This window comes from Artibeus jamaicensis, unplaced genomic scaffold (genome assembly GCF_021234435.1).
Source record: "Artibeus jamaicensis isolate MK-2021 breed Jamaican fruit bat unplaced genomic scaffold, CSHL_Jam_final contig_473, whole genome shotgun sequence".
Classification (NCBI taxonomy): Eukaryota; Metazoa; Chordata; class Mammalia; order Chiroptera; family Phyllostomidae; genus Artibeus; species Artibeus jamaicensis.
Genome location: NW_026521851.1, coordinates 531,165 through 546,479, shown reverse-complemented (window position 1 = coordinate 546,479; position 15,315 = coordinate 531,165). Strand labels below are relative to the sequence as shown.

The 15,315-nt window shown below is 47.7% G+C and overlaps 2 protein-coding genes across 5 annotated transcripts in view; one reads left to right on the top strand and one right to left on the bottom strand.

Annotated features, from left to right (window-relative positions):
• The window catches only part of TARBP1 (TAR (HIV-1) RNA binding protein 1), a 59,515-nt gene extending 54,630 nt beyond the window's left edge, over positions 1–4,885 (top strand). For 3 of the 4 annotated variants that reach the window (XM_053667872.1, XM_053667871.1, XM_053667870.1), the window contains exons 27-30: positions 2,941–3,132; positions 3,313–3,437; positions 3,885–4,021; positions 4,364–4,885. In XM_053667872.1, the coding sequence (XP_053523847.1) occupies positions 2,941–3,132; positions 3,313–3,437; positions 3,885–4,021; positions 4,364–4,583 (674 nt within the window). In that variant the 3' untranslated portion in view covers positions 4,584–4,885. Of the gene's footprint in view, positions 1–2,940; positions 3,133–3,244; positions 3,438–3,884; positions 4,022–4,363 lie in introns of those variants that run through there. The other variant, XM_053667873.1, reaches the window with a different exon arrangement.
• Positions 4,886–7,043: 2,158 nt separating this feature from the next.
• LOC119042918 (cytochrome c oxidase assembly factor 6 homolog) lies at positions 7,044–13,425 on the bottom strand. Its single transcript, XM_037136729.2, has 3 exons — positions 13,214–13,425; positions 12,564–12,722; positions 7,044–7,343 (listed from the first exon to the last, which is right to left on the bottom strand). Exons 2-3 carry the CDS (start codon positions 12,705–12,707, stop codon positions 7,248–7,250), a joined length of 240 nt encoding a protein of 79 aa, XP_036992624.1. The 5' UTR covers positions 12,708–12,722; positions 13,214–13,425; the 3' UTR covers positions 7,044–7,247.
• Between the last annotated feature and the right edge of the window lie 1,890 nt (positions 13,426–15,315).

Sequence of the window (15,315 nt, the reverse complement as noted above, 5' to 3'; positions counted from 1 at the left end):
CCCATTGTTAAAATCACAACTGGTCTTCTTAATTGTGCAGCCACAGTCCAGGTCCTCGTCACTGTCACAGTTTGCTCTTGTTCAGACTCCCTACCCCGTAACTGTCACGGAAATGTCTTTCAGAAAATCAGAACGCTGTTTGCGTCTCATACGTGAGATCACTGTGTAACATTTACTGGCTCGTTTCTCACTCTCCTGGTTTTCCTCCTCAACCTGACTTTTCATCCCCCCACTTGGGCCTTACAATTTCTCTAAAATTGTAATCCAGATCCTTTAGACCATTTGTTGAAAGGGCAGACTCTTGGGTTGGGTCCCACCTTAGATTGTTTAATTCAGGGTCTGGAGGAGAGCCAGGAAAGCTCATGTTTTATCAAATATTCTAGATGGTTCTCTAATGCATTTAAAGACATATGAGGTCTGCCCGGAAGGTATGCAGCCATATAATGTGAAAAATAGAGACATTTGTTGAAGATCAAGATAAAAAAAAAAACACTGTATGTAGGACAGTGACCCCTCAGTCTCCTTCAGAGCAGGCACCTTGGGACCTCACACAGTTCTAATTGCCATCAGCTGCTCTGTCATATTTTCCTGAATCTTGACAGTCTGAAATCTCTTCCCCTTTAAAGGTGAGTTGGGCTTGGGGAAAAGCCAGAAGTCACAGGGCAACAAGTCTGGGCTGGAGTGGGGCTGAGTGACCTGTGTGATTTGGGCTTTGGGGGGACTGAGTCACCTGGGTGATTTGACGTTTCACCAAAAAAGTACATGAGAAGTGATGCATAAGCAGGTGCATTTTCATGATGAAGCTGCCGATCACCAGCTGCCCACAGCTGTGGCCTCCTGAATCATCCGAATGGGTTCTATGGAGGAATGTTGAAGCTTAATGCACAATGTGATGCAGCTTCGTTGCTCTACTCGCGCAGGCATTTTGAATGTGACAGCCACATGGTACACATGCGCGCTCAGCAGTGTCTACTGCCCCTACTGACCAGTGCAGTGAAGTCGTCACTGTTCACTCATGTGCATTCCAGTCCCCTCTCCTTGGCTGCCAGCTTACATCCATGTTGCACAGACCGTTGTTGTTAGTTATATTAACAATGGCTGGACTCTTTCTGGACAGACCTTGTATACCTTAAATTTATTCACTCAGCAAAGGATGGCCTCCTGTGTGCTAGACAGACCAAGGCCCTGCCCTTATGGAGCTTACATTCCCAGAGGAGAGACAACCCCCAACCAGCACATTAACACAGTGTCAGGTGGTAAGACGAGTTGTGAAAGAAAGCAGATCAGAGAGCTAGTGCCAGGCTGAAGACGACCTTTGCAAGGAGCTGACTCTGAGCTGAGACCGAAGTGGAGTGAGAGCAACTCAGGCAGAAACTTGGGGGAGGAGCTCCCCAGAACAGGGCAGCACCTGTGATGGGTGGGGCAAAAGACAGCTGGCAAGAGCCCTTGCCTCAGTGTGGGGGGCCAGCCTGACGGAGTCACTGAGCAGAGACTGGGAGGGACGGGGGTGGACGGCACGTGCAGACACGTGGGCTGAGTTCTGCCAGTGGATGGGGAAGAGGCTAAAGGAGTCTTTCTGTTCCATTTGTGTGTTTTTGCAAAGAGCGGGGCACCACAGTTCCCTCTGTCTGCTCACCCTTGCCAGCACTGTCTCCTGAATGTTCCACCGGCCTGGTTGCCTTGTTTGATCTCCACAGCTTGAAACCACACTGGTGCCACCCCTACTTTCAGGTCTTTCTCAGCCCGGCCTCTCCCCTGGGCCTGCTGGGCACCCCACAGGTCCCTTGAACTCAGCACGTCCAGACTGCATTCACCTGTCAAACTTGCCTCCTCTGCACCCCACTGGCAGTGTCCCTGTCACATAGAAGCCATTCCTTTCCTATGTTCTCGCTTGCCACCACCAGTACATGGTGATCTGGCTGCTCCTCCTGCAGCCCCTCCTGCAGCCCCTCCTGCAGACTTAATTTGGACTGTCTCTGTCTTTGCCTGGCCCCAGTGCAAGAGCCTTGTACTGGTTTTCCAGCCCCAACTTAGCTCCACGTCACTTTTAAGAGGGATTTCTCTAGAACTCAGAACCACTTCTGTCGTCACCCTTCCTGAGTCCTTTACTGGCTCCCATCATCACTACGCACAGCGCCCTCTCCCAGAGTCGGGCCACCTCCACCACCCAGCACTTGCTCCTGAGCAACACCAGCAGTGCACCACTGCCCCCCTCCTGGGAGCCTCCTGGGCCTTTCCATCTCCCCTCCCCGCCAGATGTTAACGACCCCTTTCTGGGTGTGCATGCCCTCCCTGTAGCACTCTGGTGCAGTTCTCAGTGTGCGTGTTCCAGCCCCAGTAGCCAGGTGCTCCTGGGCTGCTCAGTCAGCAGTCTGGAGCAGGGAGAGGCTGAGGTCTGTGCTGGAGACGGCAGTGTGGCCAGACGGGTAGTGACGGTCTGCATGCTCACTGGACTAGGGAAGAGAATAAATGTCCTTTACTTTAGAGATGTGCCCCCAACTACTTGTAAAGTGATTTAGGATAAAGGCTACTTCCGTTGTCTTCAGGAATATATTTCTGCACAAAATCCTAATTTAATGCACTATTGTTTGTAAGATACACAGTATCTTATTACCTCTAAGAAATACTAGCAAACTATGACACCCAATGAATTGTTTCCCAATTTTGGAGATAATAAAATGTAAAAAAAAAAAGTGTGTCTAAGTACCTGATATTTTTAATGAGATGCTACAAATATATTGGTCAAATTGAATTCGAAAACTTAAAAAATCACTTTTGAAAGTTGCAATTGAGTCTGAATCCAAGTCAAGTTCTTTACTTAATGAACCTGATCCTATCATTTCAAACTTCTGTAACATATGTATGTAAAACATACATAATGTATACAGTATATGAGAGAGAGAGGTTGGTTTCTATTCACATTATTGTTTTCCTTCCCAGGTTCTAACTCAGGCGAGGCAGACAGCCCATCCGAGTGGACTGATGTTCAGAAGAAGTTAATCCCATGGAAAAATAACATCCCTGAGTTAGACCTGGCGCTAGTGTTTCAGGATCGTGCTTCCAAGCTGGGGAAGTCCACTGGTAGACTGATTGTGGTGGCCTCACTCATTGATAAGCCAACCAATTTAGGAGGTAAAACTGTAGCATTCTGGGGCTTGCCTAAAATCTTTGATCATGCAAGTGCCAGGCGGTGCACTGCCATGTCCGTCTGTCTCTCATGTGTAACCCTCCTTGGGTGCTCCAGGGGGACGTGCGGGACGTGATGCGCCCAGCCTTGTGCTGGGGACAGTGACTCCAGCTTGTTGTGTGCAGGTCTGTGCCGTACCTGCGAGGTCTTCGGGGCCTCGGTGCTGGTTGTCGGCAACCTTCAGTGTGTCCACGACAAACAGTTCCAGCACCTTAGTGTCTCAGCGGAACAGTGGCTTCCTTTAGTGGAGGTGGGTAGAAAGTGATTAAAATTTTTCTTTCTTTTTTTTTTTTTGGCCAAACTCTGTAGTACTCCATCTTCCGATAGCAGTTTATTTGCAGCGATTTATAGTACTCCAGCCTTTAAAAGTTCAAAAATAAAAGTAAAATACAGCCCAATTCTGTCCTCCTATTCCTCTATTGTCTTTCATGTGGTTGTATTTTTAGACATCAGTAATATGTAGAATTCTTTTCATTAAGTAAAATGAGTTCTGCTCAAGTCACTGTTGATATAGGAATAATTTCCACAAATTTTTATGAAGTTGGGGGAGTTCTTGTTTATAGTATATATTTCTGTCCTTTCCTTTTTAAAAAGACTTTTAAACAATTTAATAAAAGCTTTTTTTAAAACTCTGATTTTATTCCAAGCAGGTCTATAGCTGAGTGATTTAACCTTCTGCTCTTTTGAAACACTGAAGGTAAAGCCCCCGCGGCTGATGGATTACCTGCAGCAGAAGAAAGCAGAAGGCTACACGGTCATCGGCGTGGAGCAGACCGCCCGGAGTGCCGACCTGACGCAGTACTGCTTTCCTGAGAAGTCCCTGCTCCTGCTGGGGTACGCAGTTCCCTGCCGGCAGTGACTCCTGCCAGCCCCAGGGTAGATGGGGCTTCAGAAACCTCAGTTTACCTGGACTCCCAATACGACCCCTAATATTACACCTGCACTTGACCTTTGACTTGTAACGCTCACGGAAAGCCCTCTACTTTTCATTTTCTTTTATCCCTTTGGGATGGTCAGATGAACAGAGAATTGACCCATAAACTTTCTTATCCTCTTATTTTCCTGGTAATTTACAATTATTTTATTTTGTTACTCTGTCTCTTCCAGTAACATTCAAACACCCGAGAGAGATACTGCTCATTACAAGAAAAGTAACCTTTTCCCATTTTTCATCAGAAACGAGCGTGAGGGAATCCCAGCAAACCTGATCCAGCAGTTGGACGTGTGTGTGGAAATCCCTCAGCAGGGCATCGTCCGCTCGCTCAACGTGCACGTGAGCGGGGCGCTGCTGGTCTGGGAGTACACCCGGCAGTGGCTCCTCCGGCACGGGGGCGCCCGGCCTGAGGCCCTGCCTTTTCGGAGGTCAGCCGCTGGTGCTGTGGACACGTCATTTTAAAAAGGAAACTATCTGGACTGATGAAATCGATTCTGAATTTACTGGGATAATTTGTTCATTTTTTCTTACAATTGAATGCCAAACTTTTCCATGTGCCTTAAACACGTTACTGTGTTGTCCCCTTTAAACATTTTTAGCTAAATTATATTGCTTCTTTAGTAAAATGTTTTAAGCAATTGTGGAAATAAACATATATTTTTGAAAGATCTCATCCTTCCTAGGAACTAATGTTGTTGGAAAAGCGTGCTGCGGAGTGGGGCAGTTCACGGCAGCTCTGTCCCCTACAGCACAAGGAAGGAGGGGTTCTGCAAGAAAGAGAGTCCGTGGGACTCACTGTCGGGGAGCACGCCGGCAAGGTGCTAGCCAGCTTCCCTAGAAAGTTCAGAACACTCAGGTGATAGGTTTCCATTTATTTTTAAAGCCAGGAACAAGGTCACAATCATCCATATGAAGTTTGTAAACAAAATGTTCATGTGCCACCTTTGCCCAGAGTTCAGTGGTGGTTAAAAACAGTCTGGGTTCTGTCTCCTATACCTGTTTTGCCTTTTCCAGAATCGTAAACGAAGCATGTTTTAATCACATAGCCTTTTGGGTCTGCCTTCTTTCACATAGCAAAATCCATTTAAGGTCTGCCTGTGGTGTTGGGAGACTCAGCTGTTCATTTTTCTTTGCTGCGTGGTATTGTCTCAATGTACTATAGCGTATCCATTCCTCTGCTGCAGGCACCTGGGCTGCTTCCAACACGGTTCATTTGGTGAAATACCTAGAGTGGGACGCTGGGTCACAAGGCAAGCGTGTTTAACCTCACAGACTCCAAACTGTTTTCCAAAGACGTGTCACCCTTTGCATTCTCCCACCAGGGCTGGATGAGTTTCTGCTGCTGTGCATCTCCATCCACACTCGGTATGGTCCACTTGTAATTCCCTCTAACAGGCATGCGGTGACAGATGGACGTGCTTTTCATTTGCTATACTCTACTAATAATACGACGCGTCTTTACATAATACCTAATACTGGTTATCACAACATTATGCCCATTTTTTAAATTTGGGCGATTTGGTTTTTTTAAGAGTTTTAAGAGTTCTTCATTCTGGATACTTCTTTTTGTTATGTGATTTGCAAATATTTTCCCAGCCTGAAATTTTCTTTTTGTTCTAATAGAATCTTTCAGAGAGCAAAATTTTTAATTTTGATAAAATCCAATGATTTTTTCCCCTTTCATGAATTTTGCTTTTGATGTTATCTCAAAATTCATTTTCAAACCTGAAATCTTGTAGAGTTCTTCCACATTTTCTTCTAGAAGTTTTACAGTTTTGTATTTAAATCTATGATCCATTTTTTTAAAAATGAGGTAAGGTAACGTCAGGGTTCGTTCTGTTGTGTGTGGACATCCAGTTTTTCTAGCCCTGTGTGTTGGAAAGACCGTCCTTTCTCCCTTCAGTTGCCTTCACTTTCGTGCAAACCCAGCTGACTCTGTGTGGGTGTGGACCTGGGCTCTGTCCCCTTCTACAGAACGCAGTGCCTCTCCTGCCACCGCCATTCTGCCCGGATTACTGCAGTGGTCACACAGTGAGTCCTCCAGCTCCCCTTTTTTTCAGAACCATGTGGCTCTCTGAGGTCCTTTGCCCTCTCATATAATTCTACACTCAGTTTGTTATTAGTCCTTGTCTACAAAAAACACTTGTTAGGTTTGACTGGAACTATGTTGAACCCATAAAACAGACTGGGGAGAATTTAATGATATCTTCACAGTACTGAGTCATCTAATCCATGAACACAGTACATAATTGCCAATTAATTAGATCTGCTCTAATTTCAAGGGTTTGTTTTTGTAGGTCTCAAACATTTTGTAAGCTATATACTAAAGTATTCCCTTAAAAAAATTTTAGTGTTATTTTACGTGATGTATTTTTTCTTTTATACTCCAATTGTTCATTGCTAGGACACAAGAGTATGACTTCCTCTTATATTCTGACCAGTTTCCTGCTGCTTTTCTAAGATTCATTTATTAGTTTTTCTGTTGGTTTTGGGGGGGTTTTCTTTAGAGATAATACTATCATCTATGAACAGACTTGATTTTCCTTCCCAATTTACATGCTTTTTATTTCTCTTGTCTTAGTGAGGTAGCTAGGAAACCGCTAAAGTGGTGAACAAGAGAAGTGAGAGAGGACATCCTTACCTTGTTCCTGACTTTTGGAAGAAGAAAAACATTCCTCATATCATCACTGAGTATGATATTAGCTAAGTTTTTTGTAGATGGTCTCTATTATTTTATATTCTCTCAACCCTTATTTTTGTGCGTGTGCCTATATTAAAATGGCAACTCCCAGGACACATAACAGCCTACTTTTTTCAGTATCTTATATTTGCTGATTCCCATCTTCTAACTAAAAAAGATAGGTACTTTATAATAGGCTTTAACTTTTTTATTAAAATACTGACTTCTTACTAAATTAAAACTAAGCGTATTTCATACCATTTTATTCCAATTCTTCATAGTTTATCTCCTGTCATGCAATCATTTTAATTGTTAAGTTGTGTACACAGATGCGGTTAGTGCTGATGTTCACCGTGATTCCAACCACGGCCATCCCACACCCAAAGGAGCGATTTCCAGTGTCTGGAAAGAACAGCTTCTCCCTCTCTGAAAAGGCCAGGAATAGCCTATGAGTCTGCGGTTGATTTTGAAGGCTGGAATTGTCCTGCTTCAAATTTTTCTTTAAATTTTAAGTAGTCTCTTCTTTTATCAAAATATTTTATCTGTTGAGAAAAAAGGGTTTGAAATAGGGCAAGTTTTGCAGCTTAGATAAACAAAAGTACAGATTTAAATGTAGCACATTTTCAACACGAACTGCCTAAGGGGAGTGCAAGTCATTTCTGTTCTAGAACCACTTTGAATGGATGAGTGTGTCTGATGTAGAAGTCCCACAAGTGGGTGCAGACCAGTAGATCATCAGCTTTTTTGGATGACAGATCTTGCTGAACACTTGAGTAAGCCACGAACCTTAAGAAATGTAATCAAAACCAAACAGGAAGTAAATAACCACCTGAGACAAGTGAAAATGAAAACACTTTTCAAAAATGGACGCAGGAACAGCAGTTGTAAGGGAAGTTTACAGCTAAACAGGCCCATCTCAAGAAAAATCCCGAGTAAACAATCTAAGTCTACAATTAAGGAACTAGAAAAAGAACAAAACCCAAAGTAAATAGAAGAAAGGAAATAATTAAGACCAGAGCAGAAATAAACAGCATAGAAATAAAAAATAAAAAAGGATCAATGAAACTAAGAGCTCATTCTTTGAAAAGATAAACAATTGACACACCTTTAGCCAAACTCATCAGGAAAAAAGAAAAAGCCCAAATAATCATAAATGAAAGAAGTTGCAACCAACACCACAGAAATATAAAAAAAAATTATTAAAGAACACTATGCCAACAAATTAAGCTTAGAATAAATTTCTAGAAACTTATAACTGTTAAGACTGACCAGTAAAAAGTGGAAAATCTGAACAGACGTAACTAGTAATAAAATTGAGGCAGAAATCAAAAAACTACCAATAAACAAAAATCCAGAACCAGATGACTTCAAAAGTAAATTCTACCAAACATTTTGGACGAATTAATGCCTATCCTTCTTAAACGATTTAAAAAAATTGAAGAACGGACCCTTCCAAATTTACTCTATGAAGCCTTCACTCTATGAAGCCTTAACTTCACTCTTTGCTATTACTCTGATACAAAACCAGACAAAGACATTACAAAAGAAAGAAAATTATAGGCCAGTATCCTTGATGCAAAAATTCTTAACAAAATATCAGCAAACAGGATTCAATAATACAAAGTTTTTTGGGGAAAAGTAAAAGTAAATATAATTTTAGAGTAAAAAAGTATAAAGGTAAAGATTAATACAGTTAATGAAAGGTAACTAAATTCTCTAGATTTCAAAAAAAAGTTATTTTTCCAAAGATGACAGAGATGGCCAGTAGGTTTATGAAAAGGTGCTCAACATCAATAGTTGTCAGAAAAATGCAAATGAAAACTACAGTGAGATATCACCTCACACCTGTCAGAATGGCGACCATCAATAAATCCATAAACAAGTGCTGGTGAGGACGTGGAGAAAAGGGAACCCTCATGCACTGTTGGTGGGGATGCAGACTAGTGCAGCCACAGTGGAAAACAGTATCAAGTTACCTCAAAACAATTAGAAATAGAACTGCCTTATGACCCAGCAATCCCATTTCTGGTTATTTATCCCCATAAAACAAAAACACTAACTCAAGAAACTACACGCACCTCTATGTTCACAGCAGCATCATTTACCACAGCCAAGGCAGGGAACAGCCCAAGTGCCCACCAACAGATTCTCAGATAAAGAAGCTGTGGCCCACACACACAACGGGGTACTACTCAGCAGAAAGAATATGGAGTCTTGCCATTTGCAACAACATGGATGGACCCGGAGGGCATTAGGCTGAGTAAAATAAGTCAGAGAACTACTGTATGATTTCACTCGTATGTAGACTCTAAAAAAACCAAAACGTGCATAAACAAAGCAAAACAGAATCAGCCCCCCACCACAGAGAACAAGCTGATGTTGACAGAAGTGAGGGAGTAGGGGGATGGGTAAAATTAAAAAGTAAACAGAAGATGTGAAGTATTTTAAAGGCCCATGCCCTGTAGCAGTACAATCCCAGTGGTGTGAGCTCAAGGCTGAGCACAGGGCCCTCAGGCCTGTATCTGAGCCGCTCTGCTGACAAGGCAAAGGCAGACCACCACACATTGTCATTGTCAGAACAGAACACACTAGTTCTTTCCCAAGAAGCATTTCTTAGGATTAAACCTTGAATATTTCAGCGGTGCCCCAGGAAGTGAAAACTAATTTAGACTGAGATGTAAGAACCGGCCCAGCCCCCTCTGATGCTGGGATGAGACGCAGACAGAGCAGCTGCAGAGTGACACACGACTGCCGTGGGCTTTCTTCCCTAAGAGACCCATTTGAGTGACTGCCCCTTTCTTCTTCACTAAGGAACCTGTTCCCCGACATCACAGACTGAGGGAAATTTCCCCTCGAAGGGGCAGCAGTAAGCAGGGAAGACCTACATTTCCCTGGAGGCTAGAAGGCACTGACACAGCTGCAGCCCAGATTTCTGGCCCCAGACTCCTGATGAGGGGTCTCTGAACACACGTGCACAGCTTTTATCTCGGTGAGAAGCAGGACCCGGTCCACTTCAGTCCAGGCTGACGAGGACCTGTTACACTCAGCCCACTTTGCCCTGAGCCTATCAAAACCCCTCCGTTTCAGTGTCACCTAAGCCCCACCCTCCCCCCATCCTCGGGCAGCCTTCCCTTTGCTTGGTGAGCTGCCCCCAGTTCCTCAGGGTATGTGGTCTCCCGGGTCAACAAGTCTGTCAGGCTGCAGATTTCTCGTGGTCTCAGGTGGGGGCGGCTGTGACAGGTAGGCTGTCACAGGTAGGAAGTGCCACAGCAGGAGTGCACAACATCCTGAACACGTTTGTGGCAGACGGCAGATCTCAGCATTTCCTGTCCCACCTCCAACGTCCCAATGGACATGTCCATTCAGAGGTTCTGTCGACATTTCTGCCCAGCTTGCCAGGAACTGAGCCCTCAAGAACCCACCTCGGTGGCTGCAGCACTTTCTGCCCAGACATGCAGACCTCCTTCCCCTGTGGTCCCCACGGTACAGGCCCTCCTCTCTCACACCGGCATTGTTCTAGCAGCTCTTCGCCTGCTTCCCCTGCCTTGTTGATCCACCTGTCACACTGCTGCCAAGGGTCACTCTTCTGAAACCCAGATCTGACCTTGTCACTGGCTTCTTTAAAGACCTGTAAAGATCTTTCTGGGTATCCCAGGGCCTTCAAGCTCAACATCCGAACTCCTCAGTAAGACAGGCCACCTGTGACTTAGTCTCCGCCCCCCTGCCCCTGCACAGAGCCACCCACTCCCTGAAGGTGCTCGTCTCCGGCTGCTGGTCTTCTCACACGCCGTCCCCCTCACCTGAACAGCGCTGCTGCCCAGCCTCCACCTCCTCACTTGGAGACAGTCCACGGCCCCAACACACGGCACTTTCTCTAGAGGCTATGAATCAACCAGCATCTCCTGAGAAGCACTGTGTGAGTGCAATGTGAGTGGCCTCTGGACCACTCCACGAGACACAGAGCAGTCGTGTGCATGCCACAACTTGTAATTTGAGACTTCTTAAAGCTGTACAGGCAAAAATCTCTGAAATAGATGGTGGGACCAGATGTCTGGCTGCTCTATTTGTGGAGCACTCTGGTGGACGATGCTGGAACGACAGAGCTGAGTAAGAGAACACAAACTCTGGGGGCAGAGACCTACATTCAGAACCCCCTCTACCACTTGATCTTGGACCAATGACCCTGCCCTTCTGAGCCTCAGTCCCTACTCTGTGGGACAGGCACCTCACCAGGCTGGGTGAGGATGGAACCCACAGGGCCACCGTCTCACACAGAAGCGCTCCAATGGTACTTCCAGGTCTCCCCTCCCACCACCATCCCCAGTGCACACACAGTTCTGGACACGTCTCCATGTTCAGTCTAGGCTATTGGGTGAGACCTCAATGAGGTCCTACTGAGAAGAGAGCACAGGTAAAGAGGGGTGAAGCGGGGCAAAGGGTGAGGGGAAGGCTGAGCAGGAGAAGCAGCCTCGAGCTCACTCGGGGGTGAGGCAGAAGCCTGTGAGCACGGCTGTGCTCCCCTCTACTGTCCTTGCTGAGCCTCTCTGCCACTCTGCGGATCACCATCCCGTCCGACAGCATGCCAGCGCTTGGCCGAGGCCAGGATCCACCTGGCTGACACGCCAGTACCCCTCCCTTGCAGCCCCTTGACCTCTTCAATCATCTTGTCCTCGAAGCTTCCTACCTCCCAGGACCAAAGTCTGGACCCTGAATCTCACCGACAGAGGCAGCCTTTCTACAGCCCCGATGCTGGGCTTCCACCCCAACCACCACCCTGATCACCCCCCCGATTTTCCCACTAGGCCCCTGATGCCAAAACCTTACTGATTTCATAGACCTTTTACCGACTGTCAGCCCTCGCTTGTCTCCTGACTCGAAGCTCTCCAAGGGCTTCCCATGCCACCCAGACTCAGAGCCACCATCTGTGGCCTCCCAGCACCCCTGACCGTAGCTTCTGCCAGTCTCTCCTTGCTGTTCCTCAGACACCCGGGTCCATCCCCACCGCAGGGCTGTCTCAGGTGTCACCGAGCTTCCCTCCTGAGAGCGCTCCTTCCACAACTCTCCAGGCAAAGGCGGGCCCCCTGCCCCCTGGAACTGTGCTGACGCTGGGGCTCCCTGAGGTGGGAGCATGGAAGAACGTGAGGGAAGGTCGAGTCCTGTCTGTGAAGAGGCTGGTCCTTGTGAACGTTCCGCTAGAGAGCGCAACAAGCACTTGTGGAGGAGGAGGAAGGGCTGGCCAGGGTGCAGGTGCAGGCGTCCTCCTTCAGGCCACACCTGTCAGGGAGGCCTTGGGGCAGCTGGTGGCAGAGTCTACCACACGAACATTTACTTTCTGAACTCATTATACTTTGGGTACATGACTATGCTGTTTTGGGCGGGCAGCTGGGAGCACTTCATTTGTTGACAGCAGATCCAGGCCAATGGATATGCCTGCTCCTGCCCGAGATTTAAATATCAGCCCTTAGGAAGATCCTGGACAAGTCTACCAGTTCAGTGGGTTGGGTTTTGGGGGCTTATGTTCATTTGTTTTGTTTTTCAATGATCCTTAAAGTGCCAGCTGACTTTTCCTAAACGTCGGCCTGATGTTAGGACATAAAAGGAGCCTGGGCAACCACACGAGGTTTTCTCTGCCTCTCACAGCCTCTGCTGATTTGCTGACTTGTTGACACGCCTAAGACAGCCTTCACTGCACAGCCTGCCACTCGCACGGTACCCTCTAATTATTTCAAGATCAAACAGAAACAGGTCCAAGTGTGACTTACCCACTGCTGGGGGCAACTTGATTCAAAGGAGCGTCTTAGCTTCTTGCACTGGGAAGCGTCGCCCTCGTTCTCATCCAAACACTTCCAATACTCATCCCGGGCTCCCCAGCAGACCTGCCTCTCCTTCATGGACGGGGCTGCCATCCCGGCGGGCTGGAGCTGCCGGCCAAAGCAACATCTGCCATGAACAAGGCGGCGGCCAGGCAAAACTACGGCGGTTCCGCAAACGCCAGGTGTTCACAATTACGCCCGGGACTTCCACGGTGCAGCTGAAACTACTCAGCTGACATCCACAGCAACAGACCAGCATGCGTCCGAGACTTCCCACCATGTCTGACCCCGCTCATCGCGGCAGCGGGGTCGGGGCCGATTGGGAACCCCCTGTTCCCGAGAGATTGGGAATTCTCGCTGTCATTGAGGGTCGCGCCCTGGTTCTCTGGAGCCACTATCCCATCGGTAAAACGGGGGTAGCGGTGCCCTTTTTAGCAGGTGCTGTTTGAACCAATCTGACCTCCATATTAGTGCACGGAGCAAAATGACCGAGCAGAGCTGGGCGTCTATTCCCGCAGGCGAGTAACCGCGGCTCCAGACAGCCAGCGACCTCCCCGGGCCACCCCACACGCCCGCCCGCCCGCCAACAGCAAACTCACCTTCCCGCCCGCCCAGAACCGGTCCTCTTCGGCACCGACCGGGAGCAGGGGCCGCACCGCTTAGCACCTTGGGGAGAACGCAGCTCCAAGTCTTGGCGCCGACCGCAGGTTGCGGCTCAGGCGGCGCAAAATTCCCAACAGGGGACACACCAGGGCCCTCACTCGGACCCTCACGCGCGGCTGTACAATGTCCGGGGGCGGGACTTCCGGCCCCGCTCCAGCACTTGGGGAGAGACTTCCGCCCCGTTCGAGGAAGGGGGCGTTTCCTGAGGGTTGAGGAGGTGGGGTCCGCAGGCTCGGGCAACGCCAGTCCGGGCAGTTTTTCACTCCCGGGACGAGCTCCGCCCCTTTCCTGACCCACTACGTAGCGTCAGGCCCAGCACCGCCCGAAGGCTCCTGGTGCGAACTCTGCCCCTGAGGCGGCCTTTGGGAGGAGGCTTCCTGGGGAAGCTGCGCCTGAGGCAGAAGGGCTGGACCTAGGTCTTCGGAACTATTTTTTACTCCTCACTTGAGGACCCTTTTTTCATTGCTTGGTAGAGAGGGAGGAAGGGAGAGAGGAGGGGAGGGAGAGGGGATCGCTTGCCTCTCACGGGCGCCCGCAGCCGGGATCCAACCTGCAAGCGTTTTGGTTACTGGACGCAGACGGAGGCGCGGGCCAGGGCTCTTTTTGGAACTCACTTGGTGGAAAAGGTGACGGAGTGACAGGAGGCTCCATGGATTTCAGATAAATTATGGGGACCTGTACAGAGGAATGGTTTCTCTTTTTGTTTGTTCGTTTTTTATGAGTATGGGGTCGAGAAGTTTTTTTTAGCCTTAAAGGAAAATAAATTCAACGATATTAAAATTCAGTGGAAAAGACAGAACCACATTGTAGGAGAAATGTGCAAAACATAAAATGAAGGAAGGCTTAGTACCCAGAACATATAAAGAGTACCTACAAATCAATAAAAAGGAGCGCACCTAATTTTAAAAATAAGCAAAAGGCTTAAAGAGGTAGGGCACCAAAGAAGAACCGCAAGTGACCCATCTGCACACGCGTATCCTTCCTGGGGACCACGGAAAGGAAGGTGAGAGCGACCAGGCAGCACCAGACGCCCACCAGAGCAGCCAGCACACCGATGACCGTCACCAGTGTTAATGAGGAGGAGGAAGGGCGTGTCCCCAACCAGGGGCAGCCGGAGAAATGGATACAACCGCTTTGGAAAGCGGCGCGGCAGTACCTAGTAACCCTGCAGTGTCTCTTGTCGTGTGCAGCTACAACACAGCTCGCACCCACGATGGGGAGGAGAAGTGACGGACGGTCTGGTCAAGAACTAGGATGTGTGAGAGCCTCAGCGGCAGAGAGAGAGCAGCACACTGCAGTCATTCACGGCAACAAGATCCAGCTCAGTGCTGAGTGACAGAAGCGAATCAACGAAAGAACAGACACCCTGTGTTTGCACTGGCGGCAGGGTCCAAACCTGTCAAAACATAACCGTGTAGCTCAGGCCACGTGCACAAGCGGTGAAACCGTTTAGAGAAAGGGGATGCGATCAGGAGGGGTGCAGAGGGGCATTCTGAAGTGCTGACCAGGCTCCACCCACGCCCTTTAATAATTATAAAGGAGCTGGGTGCTCCTTTATAATTATTCTTCAAATAAACTGTGCAAGTGTGCCTGCCTTTTCTACACGAATGATGTATGTCACAATGTTTACATAGAGTAGTTGACCTGAGAAAGTTCATCTTTACTGTGCAGAGGTAAAAACAGAACACATATAATGTGTTGGCTGCATTTTTAATGGATTTAACACCTTAAGTGCTAGCTGGGTCAAAAGTCAGTGGACTCTCACACTAACTGCCACTTATGCGGCGGCGGAGCAGTTCCTCCTGGTCCATGGTAGGACTAAAGCGCAAAGAATTGCCAACAAGGTAACAGGAACTGCGGTAATAGTGCCCAGCCTTACCCCCAAGGTTTCACCAGTGGAGAAACTGTGGCTCAGCCAACAGAGAAAAAACTAGAAGTGTTGATGTGTTGATAAAGAGGAAAACAATGCAGGATAGAAAATGCAAAGGCCAAATTCACCTACAATATGGGCCAGTAAAAGAATGTGGTTGCCATCCAA

Bases quoted from the DNA above. Each gene is read 5' to 3' on its own strand.
- LOC119042918 (XM_037136729.2), bottom strand. From the start codon at position 12,707: ATGGCAGCCCCGTCCATGAAGGAGAGGCAGGTCTGCTGGGGAGCCCGG. The intron at 7,344-12,563 runs GTAAGTCACACT...TTTTCTCAACAG, and splicing joins CAAGTTGCCCCCAGCAGTGG to ATAAAATATTTTGATAAAAG.